Genomic DNA, 12,386 nt, shown 5'->3' with positions numbered 1-12,386 from the left:
AAGATTAGAAAATGTGTCTCCCTATTGCCCGCTTCCCAAAAGCAGCCATGTTGAAAGAAAGAAATAGTACTGAAGAGGTGTGATTAAAATATAAACTCTGATCGCATGGATATGCTCAGTGCTTCAATTCCTGTGCCATAGCAGTCAGCAGTTTTTCTTTCTTCTTCTTCTTTGTTTTTTTAAACAGACAAAATAAACCTTTTTACAAGGAAAAAAGAAAACCATTAAAAAAACTCAACATAATTTCCATAAAAAATTCCACCAAAATTCCACTACAAATCCAAAATTTTAATCTTAATGATCCTTTTTACAAAGAGATTTTATAGGTTGAGTGTACATATCCACAAAAGCAACAAACTAAGGCATATTCTCCATAGCCATGTTTATAAATGAAAAACTTTAAAAAGCCCCGTAACTTGATCTCATGTAAATCTTGTCAAGATGTAGGCAGTTAAAAATTTTAAGCATTTTAATTACTTCCACATGTAGTGGACTGTCAGTTTATACAGTTATCATGAGTACGAGCTAAATCAATTTCAAATCACTGCAACAAATACTTCAGTAAGAGCATGAAGCTTAAACATTATTTTAAAGTGCTCATTAGAAACCCAACATTTCGGTTATAATTAAGAAATGTTTAGAGATATTACATTCCTTACATATCAAGTCTGAAAGTACAGTATGTACACAATCTACAGTCTTGTCTTTACAAATAGGAAATAATTTATCTGTGTATCTCACACATGACTAGTAGCTGATGGGAAGCGGACAGACTATTTTGACTTGGTCAGAAAAAGGAGGGAAATAAAACCCCGAACAGTCATCCCACACATACAGCTATCAGAATTCTGTATCCCAAGAGCTGTCATTTTGGCCAATCTCCTTGACTAATTCTCTTTACACCCACTCGTGAAGTCCCCACCACGCTGCTGTTTACAGCATCTCTCTTGTAATGGAATTGCTTGGGTCTCTTAGAACTGGCAAGGCTGCTGTTAAAGAGAAAATGTAATTAAGCAGAAGAATTATGCCCTGCAACGTATTACAGTTTGCAGAGAGAGCTCTGAACTACATAGACTGTCATACAATAAAAATTTAGACATTTTTTATTTTAAGTTTTTGAATGAACTGTAGTGCTTATTGAAAAGACAAAACTGATCTAGAGGCATCTGTGACAAATTTAGAAGCCTACATTGGCTTCCTTGTAATACCCTAACCAGCTCCTTTCAATCCAGAGACGCAATGTTTGCAGTCAAGTCTCTTGTCCTGACAGCAACCAACCAAACTTCTCCATCCACTACCAGTCTTCTGTGATTCTGACTTAACAGTTTTGCAGCATATGGTATTACTCTGTGCACAGGTTAAGCCTGTTTCACAAAGGACTATTACGAGGTACTGAAATGTCAGCATTGTGCATCATTTTAATCCCCATAGCGCACATGCTTTTCAACAATCCCCTTCAAAGTACAACATGACAAGTTTTCAAAAACGCAAACAACCCAGAACACAAAATCCAATTAAAGCACAATAAAAAAAATTACGTTCCTCTCATTGTTTTTCAATTCTCAACTGCAGTGAAGGGCAACAATGTTTCTTTTCAGACTCCACAACTGCACTTCTGTCATTTTCAGACAGATACAAGAGTATACCTACTCATATACAGTAATATGATTACAGTAAAATCAAAACCCACTAAATAAAATAATGGTGAACATTCCATAAGCAGAATTTTAACTTTTGGTAAACATTTCTCCTAGGCTAAAGGCAAAAATACGCTGTACAAAATAATTTTAACATCTGCAGTAATAAGACTTGTTTAGCTTAGCCTCAAGCTTAGTGTGTGATCAGTCTTAACTATGTAATTTTGTAAAAGAACAAGTAGACAGAAAATTATAAAGCTGTATTTCTTCTCTACTTCTACCCATTAGCACATTCTTCCCTTGCAAAACAACATTCATGTGAAAAAATGTTACTGTGGCACTCAGTTGAGGGCAAACACACGTGTATGAGCAACAAAGAGGTGTCAAGGTGACAAACGACTAAATGGGCTGCTTTCCTCTCCACCTGCAGCAAGCTTGAGCGTTGTCAGCTTACGAGGGGGGTGCTGAGGGCTCTTACGAAGGTTGTCGTCCATCTGCAGAGAAATAATGAGAGCCGGATCTGGCAAACAGCAGAATACAGATTATAGCATTAGTCTTATTTGTTAGGGCTGCCATCATTAATGCTGGTTCAGGGTATCTTTACCCTCTTACTTCAGGACCAAAACCGGTGCTTTGGTTTCTTTCCACTCCCAAATACACGCTTGTGTTAGAGCTGCTATTCATTCTATTACATATGGTGCATCATACCCATGGCAAATGGGTGTGCTTCTGCTCAAGTCACTTCGTCAAGATTACTGAAGGAAGCAACACTGTTACCTGTTCGTAAGAGTAAAATTTTGTACAATTGCCAAATACTGCTAAAATGGAGATCAAGAGAGTCACACTGCTAACATCAATGGACGCTTTTGTATGTTCAACACCGTGCAAGAATAAACCTTTTCAAACCAGAAATGTTCCGGAGGCACTGAGGGAATTTTTATTAGTTACGGATTACAAAAAGCACTTACTAAAGAACTTGTGATAACAGCTTTTCAAAGACAGGTTAAAATTAATCTCTGAATAAATAATAAACATTTTCATAGGAAATCAACCTAATGCCCTATGTGTAGTTTAGTTAGTACAGAATAAAAGCACAGGGGAGATCTACAGAGGCTGTGTGGTCCATCCCATTTCCTCAAGGCAGGATCAGCTTTACTTCAATCATGCCTGACAAATATTTGTGTAACCCATTGTTTAAAAGTTCCATAGCCACACTTCAATGCCAGAAGGAGGATCAATACCTAATTCTACAGAAGCTGATCATAGTTAACGATCTACTTCATACACTGGTCTTTTTCAGGAAGAAGTGCCTTCTATCCTTCCAGTTAGAGTGTTCTGTCTGCATGAAAAGACTAGTTCTTCACAAGTGTTTTTCACATAAGCTGTACAGCTTTTAGTAGGTGCTGAGTGATAGCCTTAGAAACAAAGAACATAAGAAATAAAAGCTAGGTGTAGAAGAAGCAGGAGTGTGACTACAGAGGTTAGTTACTACCGCATGCAGCTGGGAGCAAGGAAAGCTTGTGATCAGTCTTAATTTGCAGGACCATTTCTGAATTTTGATCAATACGCTTGCCTCCTCCTTTGCTGAATGTACACTTGAGGAAAGATACCATTCCTCTGTTGCTAAGCACACCTGCAAGACAATGTTCTTTTGGTTGTATTAAAAATACTTTTTTAAGTACAAGGCTTCATTAATTACTCCTTCCAAGTAATGTGACATTCTTCCTGCCTCTCTACACAATGTAACTCAGTAGAAAAGAAGTAAAGTCCATTGTACAGTTGCCGTTGCCATGCAAGAATATCTGTGAACAAGTACCCACAAAAAGCAGAATAATTAGAGACTGAAGCAAAAGTAACCTTTTCAATCAAGTTGGATTCCTTATTTACAAGCTGTGTGAGTTTCTGCAGATTAGCATCTGCTGTATCCTGTCCAGCCGGAGAATGGCCTGGAGAGTGAAGGCAAAAAGATGAAAAGTAAAAAGCTTTTAAATCCTTAAAAAATAAACACACATTGGAGAGAATGTTCATGCAGTATTTTCACGCAAACAAGAATTTAAGTGAAAAAGCCATTCTATGTGAGCAAAACAGTACTACGCGTAAGCTGTAAGATTTTGCCAATGCTTGACAGAATCTGAGTATTAATTAACCCTTGCTTTCAATTTTCAATCCCTTCTGATGAACTTCAGAGGTTTCTCCACTTCACTTCCCACAAAAACTCCAGCATAAACTACATAAAAGCTAATCTGCCCTGGCTCACCAATGGAATCCTGGAGTACTAATCCCAATAGAAGTATACATGACAAAAAGGGGAAAAGAAACACATCTTACCTGAGATACTTAATCTGAAGTAGCTAGTTAAAATTTCATCACAGAATCGACACAGGTTGGGAAGCTGTTTCAAGTGTTCTTGTAATTGTACCCTGGGGAAGCACACTTTATAAACTGGTGCAAGGAAACCAAACACAAAGGCATCCAAGGTGGTAGGCCTAAAAGGAGTGACAAAAGGAAACACCAAAGTGACTGAGGTAAGATAGCTAAGACTTTTACAACTTAACAAGTTTCTGTGTATGTCAAACACAACTCAGGACAGAACGTAGCTCTTTTATGATTCCATCTTTGCCTATCTATCTACTCGTATCAGCACCTCTGAACTGGAAATGTGCTGGCAACTTGAAACAGTAACTTCAGCATTAAAGCACAGTCATGCTGTCACATATGCTGATAAACAAGCCACTCTAAAATGCATTTCTGGCACCATAAAAGTCAAGTTATATGCCAGCGATGCAGGATCCTCTCTCATGGAGTGATCCAACTTCAGCAACTAAATGCATCTATCATTCATTTTAGGACCTGTTGGTGCTATGTTCTTGGCCCTATCTTCTTCCTGCTCTGCACACATACCACGGGAAGTGGAGTGTTCCCAAACCTATGCTCTCCTCCCATAGGGGCAGTAGTAATACCTCAGGCCTAAAGCATTTTTTGTACATACAAAGACAGGAGGTGACTGTGGCTAGAAAAGGGTTCTCTAGTGCACCTCACATTTTCTTAGCAGCTGTGGGCAGAATCTGCCTCTCTGTGGAAAAATGATGGATAAGAAGATCTGGTTTATGACCTGTTTGCTTATTCAGATTTATCTGAAAAGCAGCATGTGAGATGTGAAACTACTGTGCATGACTTTTAAAATTCTGTCAGGTTTAAAAAAAAAGTAAGAGTTTAAGTGCTCACAGAGTCCTATGTTTTATTAGTCCTCTACCAAAAAAAAAAAAAAAAAAAAAAAACCAACAAACAAACAACAAACCACACTCACATATCTCCAAAGAAAAACTGAGATGTTCCCAATCTCTTCGACAGGAGATTTAGGCACTCCTTGGCATCCCTGTATATCTGATGAAACACAAGACGTTTACAAGAGCCTTAGGTGTAGCAAGGCTGGTATGCACAGCACCATTCATCATTCAACAGTGTGCTACACTGATTCAGTTTTTGCTTTTGACAGAACCAACTCATGAATTCTTTATACATAACACATACCTGTGCTTCCACTTCAGTGAGACTGTAGAGTGGAGGCCCTCCCTTGGTCAGCAAGATCCTGTTCAGTGCTTCCCTGGACATCTTTCCAGGCAGATACAAACTTAGTGGAAAGGCAATCCTTGAGGCAAACCATGGCTTTGTCACACTGCAGTAATTTTCAGCCTCAATCCAGAAAGTGTGCAGCTTGATCAACACAAGGAAAAATATAACTGAGATTTCAATGGAAACAGCAGGCATCTCGTAAAACTTGCCATGTAAGACCTCCTCTCGAGAAGCAGAAGAACCAGGATTTATTCTAATTTAAGGCAATCAGGTGCCATAAATTTATATACTAATCCTTTGAGTGGAGTATATAATTAAGGCGATAGCTACCTTTCAAATAAAGAAAAACACCAAAGACACTACAGAGGTCTATATGCATCTGCATAATGTTATGTACATACTATGTACAGGCACATACACACACACACTGTATATTGAAAATATATTACAATAAAAGTTGCAGACATACGGGAACACGTTTGAACTTTCTAAAATTTTGGTTTGAAATTACATATAAATCTTAAAATAAAAGATACTATGAAATGATGACCTGGAAACCAGGGTCAGCTGAAGAGGTAGCTTAAGATATTACCTGGTTCGAATATTTTTTTCTGTACAAACTGAAACCAAAGTCATCCAAGAGATGCAGTGTCTGTGGGTTTTATAGCTCTAATGTAATTACACTGGAATTATGAGGGAATGTGACCACGTGTTATTTAAAACTGAAAAATTAAGCTACTGATGGGCATTTTAATCTACCAAAGTTCTAACTGAACAGTTCAAAAGGCTTCCAGTTGTGTGGCTCACATCAGACATGCCACATCTTAATCAAAGCTTTTTCAAGAAAATCAAATGAAACAAAACATGGCCACAATAAGCTGTTTCAGGATACAGCCCCCCCCAAAAAAAAAAAAACCAAACCAAACCCCTCAAAACAACAACAAAAAAAAAAAAAAAAAAAAAAAAAAAAAAAAAAAAAAAAAAAAAAAAAAAAAAAAAAAACCAAAAAAAACCTCACCAAAACCAAACAACCAACCAAAAAAAACCCAACCAAAAAAAAACAACTCCTCCCCTAAGTGTCCTTTATTATTACTTGACATCCCACAAACACACGCTTCTTTCCTTTTCAAATGTTGCTAGGCAGTATTTCCAAAAATTGGACTAACAAAGCAAATACATTCCATCCAGGACTGTGGCTGAGAGACTTTATTGCCTCTCATGCTGGGCACCTCTTGTAGCATTTACTTCCAAATATTCTGACCATTATGAAGTATTTATCAATATTTACCAGAGCTGGAAGCAGTTTCTCTTCGAGCAATGCAATATATGCCAGTGTATCAGCTCCTTGTTTTGCAGACAATTCATAATCCGCATTATATTTCTACGAATTAAAAAAAACACAACCACACAACACCAACACCAAAAACCTAAAAACAGTCTTACACAGAACTTTTCAAAAAAATGAACAAGGCAAAGTTACTTCAAACTTAACAGCTATCAAGTCAGTAAGTATAAAAACACTTTTGGGGACAGAAACCAGGCACTTACTAGAATATCTTCCTTTACTCAGGCCAGCTATGTCAAACCTTGTTGAATCTCCCTTTCCTACCTTCCCATTCTTAGATCTTTGGGCCCTCCTATTCCCAAAATAACTCAAGCCTCCTTCCCATTTGTTTCCAAGCAAATATCCAGCCATACAGATATTCAGACATTTCGGTGCTTAGGGATGTAGCAAACCTCTGTTAAGTCCTCATCTTTATTTCTGAAGAAGCATCTTACACTTCAGATGGTGTAAGCATAAAAAAACCGGCATGCATTCCTATATTTTGCTTTTAACTAACATTCTAAAAGTTAAGGAATTGGATGCTAACAATGTAAGGGACCAAATGCACAACTAAATTAATCCACTTACAGCCAACTGAGCTTTTAATTCTAACACTGGATTCCTTTAAGATACATTAAAAGGGCTGATAAATTTTGGGGGGAGTGAGTAGATCTGCTTCATTAATTTATAAACAAAGGATCAGTACTGATACTTAAAGATATCCGAAAGGCAAGCATATAATTTTTGAGGGTTTTTTTACCCAACACTATGAAATCTTTTGTATTCAAATGAATACCAAATTCAAATTCAATTCAAATGAGTATGAAACTTATGTATTTGAATTTCAAAACAGCTATCTGAATGCAGTTTTCAGATTCTGGTTTCCCCCCCTCCAAAGATTTGAAGTTTCACTACAGCCTTCGTCAGATCATCTGACTCTGCAGGAGCTGCATTTGTAATGTACAAGCAGAACAGTGGTCTAGAGGACCATATTAGAAATAAAAAGATAGTGCTATGGTTTACTAGACCTCTTTATTCTTCATGAAAACAAGAAATTACACAGTGTTACTCTTTGGAAATAAAACATTAGGATTTTATCTACAAAAGGCAGTAAGATGTGGATCAGGAAACGGCTGCAGACATTTTTATGTTACAAGCTACAGAAAAACTACATAGATTAAAAGCAACACTGTACATATTATCTTCCAAAAAAAAGAGCACTGGGAAATGACTACCCATTTAAGCAGTTATACCGAGGCTGTGATATCCTAGGTCTAAGAAGTCGTAATAACATTAAAGATGTGATAATTACAAGCAGGGTGCTCAGTAACAAACTGCTCAGTTAAGGACAGTTTTTTGTCCTTTTCAACAAACATTTTATCGTGCCTGTTTTTAATTTTTCACATGACTAACAATCAAACTTCAAACCGCAATTTCTTATCCACCATTTTGCAATTCTCATGCACATCTGAAAAACAGGAGAGCACTGGGTCTCAATTGAGTTCCAGACTTTGGAAGCCAGTATCAATGTATACTGCAGGGACCTACAGAGTCACTACTAGGCAAAGAAAACAAATATTTTTTAAAATCGACCTACCTGCTTTCTTAAGAAGTTTAGTATTTTCGCTGGCTGAGAAATCACCTTGTCATCTGATATGAGGACTGGTATATCTCCTGGAGGGCATAAATAATACAGTCTACAATTTATATCATAGAATCAGTTGAGTTGAAAAAGACCTCTGAGATCATCAAGCTCAACTCTTGATCCACTACCATTGCAGTTATTAGACCATGGCACTCAGTGCCACATCCAGTCTCTTCTTAAAAACCTCCATGGACAGAGAATCTACCACTTCCCAAGGCAGTCCATTCCAATGCCTGATTACCCTCTCTCTAAAGAGTTTCTTCCTAACATCTAACCTAAACCTCCCATGGCAGAGCTTGATACCATGCCTTCTTGTCTTACTGATAACAACCCGGGAAAAGAGACCAACACCCGCCTGGCTACAACCTCTCTCAGGGAGTTGTAGAGAGTGATGAGGTCTCCCCTGAGCCTCCTCTTCTCCAGGCTAAACAACCCCAGCTCCTTTGGCCTCTCCTCATAGGAATCGTGCTTGAGTCCCTTCACCAGCCTGATTGCCCTTCTCTGGACCTGCTCCAGCACCTCAATGTCCTTCTGAACTGAGGGGCCCAGAACTGGACACAGCATACCAGGTATGTCCTCACCAGTACAGGGGAAAGATCACTTCCCTGCTCCTGCTGGCCACACTGTTCCTGATGCAGGCCAGGATGCCATTGGCCTTCTTGGCCACCTGGGCACACTGCTGGCTCATGTTTAGCCTCCTGTCAATCAGCACCCCCAGGTCCCTTTCTGCCTGGCTGCTCTCCAGCCACTGTGCTCAGCCTGTAGCGCTGCAGGGGGTTGTTGTGGCCAAAGTGCAGGACCCGGCACTTGGTCTTGTTGAACTTCATCCTGTTGGAATCAGCCCAACTCTCCAGCCTATCCAGGTCCCTCTGCAGAGGGGTCCAGCAGGTCGACACTCCCTCCCAACTTGGTGTCATCTGCAAATTTGCTAATGATGGACTCAATCCCCTCATCTAAATTATCGATAAAGATGTTAAACAGGACTGGACCCAGCACTGATCCCTGGGGCACACCACCAGTGACCGGCTGCCAGCTGGATGCAGCCCCGTTCACCAGCACTCTCTGGGCCCGGCCCTCCAGCCAGTTCCTAACCCAGTACGGAGTGCCCCTGTCCAAGCCATGGGCTGCCAGCTTTTCCTGGAGAATGCTGTGGGAGACGGTGTCAAAGGCTTTGCTGAAGTCCAGACAGACACATCCACAGCCGTCCCCTCATCCACCAGGTGGGTCACCTGGTCATAAAAAGAGATCAGGTTGGTAAAACAGGACCTGCCCTTCCTAAACCTTTGCTTGTTGGGTCTGATCCCTTGTCCATACTGTGTGTGTTGCATTATTGCACTCAGGATGATCTGCTCCATAACCTTGCCAGGCACTGAGGTCAGGCTGACAGGCCTGTAGTTTCCCAGGTCCTCCTTCTGACCCTTTTTGTGGATGGGTGTGACATTCGCCAACTTCCAATCGTCTGAGACCTCCCCAGAGAGCCAGGACTGTTGGTAAATGATGGAGAGTGGCTTGGTGAGTTCTTCTGCCAGCTCCCTCATTACCCTTGGATGGATCCCATCCAGTCCCATAGACTTGTGAGGATCCAAGTGGCTCAGCAGGTCTCTGTTTCCTTCTTGATCACAGGGCGGCTGCTCAGCTTCTTATCTCTGTCTACAAGCTCCAGAAGCCAGCTGTCCTCAGAACAACCTGTCTTACTGTTGAAGACTGATCTAAAGAAGGTGTTAAATACCTCAGCCTTGTCCTCACCTTTGATAACTATATTCCTGCCCACTTCCAAAAAGAATGGAGGTTTTCCTTGCCCCTCCTTCTGCTACTGATGTATTTGTAGAAAGACTTTGTTACTGTTAACAGAAGTGGCAAGACTGAGTTCAAATTGTGCCTTCATCTCTCCAATTTTCTTTCTACACATTCTCAACATAACTGTCTCAATGAGCCCAACAGGACTGCACTACTAGCTACTATTAAAGTCTTAATTATCACCAACACTTACTATTTGGATTGATTTTTTTAAATGGATTTTATGTATTTTTGCTATCAGGAAAGTCATTAAACTTTTAGCAAGTACACCCAGCTAGTTCTTGGTATTTGCTCCTAACAGAAAACAATACAAAAAGCAAGAGCTAAAGAGCCAAAGGGTCAACTTCTGTACGAATTCAGTAATAGTTAAATTGATGATGTGGTTAAGTATAAATGACAGAGTAATTTAATCCTGAAGTGATGTTATCTCTCTGAAACACCCCAAGATAACAACTTAAATGCTGAGCAAACAAGCAATGAGCAGGAGCATCCAACAGAAAGAAATCTCTGACACCCTATATTCCATCTTTTATAAGTCAACCACTCTAATTCAGCACACTGCTAAATATCCCAGCTAGTGTAAGCTATACTTGTTGAGGCTCACATTGCACTTCCAACTATACCAGCCCCTTAAGTTATCTATAATTAAAGAGTTATTTCCACACACAAGTCTAGTTACTGTCATTATAAATATGCAAAGTGCAGAAATCTTAAAAATTTGCTTTCACTGTACCATCAGTTTAGACTGCCTGAAACATTTGTGTACTTGGCACTACTGCTTTGTTGACTGTCTGCTGCTTCACTCATATACATTTTAATAAATTGTCCTTTGAAGCATTTTATTTATGTCTTCAATTATTTTATTCCCCCAAATTCATCACACTTGATCCTGTGAAGACATTTAACTGGGGCAAGCTGCACTCATTAACACAAACCCAATGCAAATGCAGAAACTGGAACATTCATTTACAATGCAGTTGTGATTAAAAGAATAAAGACTGCAAAGATGGTACCTTTTGGAGCTTTCCAGGAGCTACTTATAGTATTCACTGTCAGGGGAGCACCAGAAAATTTGGCGTAAGCCTGCAATAAAGATCGGGAGAGACAGGGGTTAAATTCTGTCACCATGTGTAAGAAAATCGTAAGACAGGACTTCAGAATTTGTTTTAAACATCTTCGGGCACTGAGGACTACTGACTAGCAGCAAGTGCGCGGAGAGGCGCGATGGGTTTCGGTTGGGCTTCCTTGCCCTAACACGACTTTAGGAAATGCCGCGCAGAGGCCCCGCAGCCCCCGGGAAGGGCTCGGCCCCCGGGGGAAGGGCGGCAGCGCCCCGGAGAAGGGCTCGGCCCTCGGGGGAAGGGCGGCAGCGCCCCGGAGAAGGGCTCGGCCCCCGGGGGAAGGGCGGCAGCGCCCCGGAGAAGGGCTCGGCACCGCCGGGAAGGGCAGCGCAGCCCGCGGCTCTTGTGAAGCGCAAGCCGGGCCGTGTCGCGCGCCCAACGCCGCCTCCCACTTCTGGCCTCTTCCGCGGGAAGGAGCCCCGCGGAGGCCGTGCCGGTGACAGGCAAGCCTCAGAGCGCCGCTGCTTCCTCCTTCCCTCCCTCCCTCGAGGGGCGGGCGGCTGCCCGTTACCATGACGGTGAGAGACTCCGGGTGCACGGACGGCAGCCCCCAGTCGCCGCCCCAGCACCTCAGCTCCATGGGAGCCGCCATCTTGTCCGCCGGCTGGCCAGGGCGGCGCTGCCGCCGCCACATGGAGACGCCCGAGGGGGGCGGGAGGAGGAGGCGCCGAGGGCGGCGAGCTGCTGGCACCGCCGGGGCGGCGCTGCGGGAGGGGCGTGTCCTGACCTCTGCCGGTTGTTGACACCGAGGCTCGGGCGTTGGAGGGAAATCGCGGAAATCAGTTGGGTAGGGGAGGACATCTGAGATTGGTCGGGTCCATCCTATGACCGAACATAGACTGGAGAGATGGGCTGACTCCAGTGGGATGAAGTTCAACAAGGCCAAGTGCCGGGTCCTGCACTTTGGCCACAACAACCCCCTGCAGCGCTACAGGCTGGGCACAGAGTGGCTGGAGAGCAGCCAGGCAGAAAGGGACCTGGGGGTGCTGATCGACAGGAAGGTGAACATGAGCCAGCAGTGTGCCCAGGTGGCCAAGAAGGCCAATGGCATCCTGGCCTGCATCAGGAACAGTGTGGCCAGCAGGAGCAGGGAAGTGATTCTTCCCCTGTACTCAGCACTGGTGAGGCCACACCTTGAGTATTGTGTTCAGCTCTGGGCCCCTCAGTTCAGGAAGGATATTGAGGTGCTGGAGCGGGTCCAGAGAAGAGCAACGAGGCTGGTGAAGGGACTTGAGCACAAGTCCTATGAGGAGAGGCTGAAGGAGCTGGGGTTGTTTAGTCTGGAGAAG

At 42.2% G+C, this 12,386-nt stretch overlaps 1 protein-coding gene across 4 annotated transcripts; it reads right to left on the bottom strand.

Annotated features, from left to right (window-relative positions):
• Positions 1-267: 267 nt before the first annotated feature.
• MTX3 (metaxin 3) lies at positions 268-11,752 on the bottom strand. 4 transcript variants are annotated; one of them, XM_027882459.1, is made up of 9 exons: positions 11,609-11,752; positions 10,990-11,059; positions 8,132-8,208; positions 6,499-6,591; positions 5,169-5,351; positions 4,945-5,021; positions 3,966-4,123; positions 3,495-3,583; positions 268-2,157 (listed from the first exon to the last, which is right to left on the bottom strand). In XM_027882459.1, the coding sequence occupies exons 1-9, from the start codon at positions 11,729-11,731 to the stop codon at positions 2,083-2,085; spliced, it is 945 nt and encodes a 314-aa protein (XP_027738260.1). In that variant the 5' UTR covers positions 11,732-11,752; the 3' UTR covers positions 268-2,082. The 4 variants fall into 4 exon arrangements, with proteins under 4 accessions (XP_027738260.1, XP_027738250.1, XP_027738270.1 ...); XM_027882449.1 differs by having other exon boundaries at positions 268-2,131; XM_027882469.1 differs by lacking the exon at positions 3,495-3,583.
• Positions 11,753-12,386: the final 634 nt, after the last annotated feature.

This window comes from Empidonax traillii, unplaced genomic scaffold (assembly GCF_003031625.1).
Source record: "Empidonax traillii isolate 1590-97213 ecotype Southwest subspecies unplaced genomic scaffold, ASM303162v1 scaffold8:size5222938, whole genome shotgun sequence".
NCBI classification, from domain to species: Eukaryota; Metazoa; Chordata; class Aves; order Passeriformes; family Tyrannidae; genus Empidonax; species Empidonax traillii.
This window is presented reverse-complemented; position numbering and strand designations above follow the sequence as displayed.

Excerpts from the sequence above, each read along its gene's own strand:
- MTX3 (XM_027882449.1), bottom strand. The coding sequence starts at position 11,731 with ATGTGGCGGCGGCAGCGCCGCCCTGGCCAGCCGGCGGACAAGATGGCG. Across the intron at positions 11,060-11,608 it reads CGGAGTCTCTCACCGTCATG|GCTTACGCCAAATTTTCTGG; the intron begins GTAACGGGCAGC and ends TCTTTATTGCAG. Across the intron at positions 5,352-6,498 it reads AGAAACTGCTTCCAGCTCTG|CTGCACACTTTCTGGATTGA; the intron begins GTAAATATTGAT and ends GTGTTGATCAAG.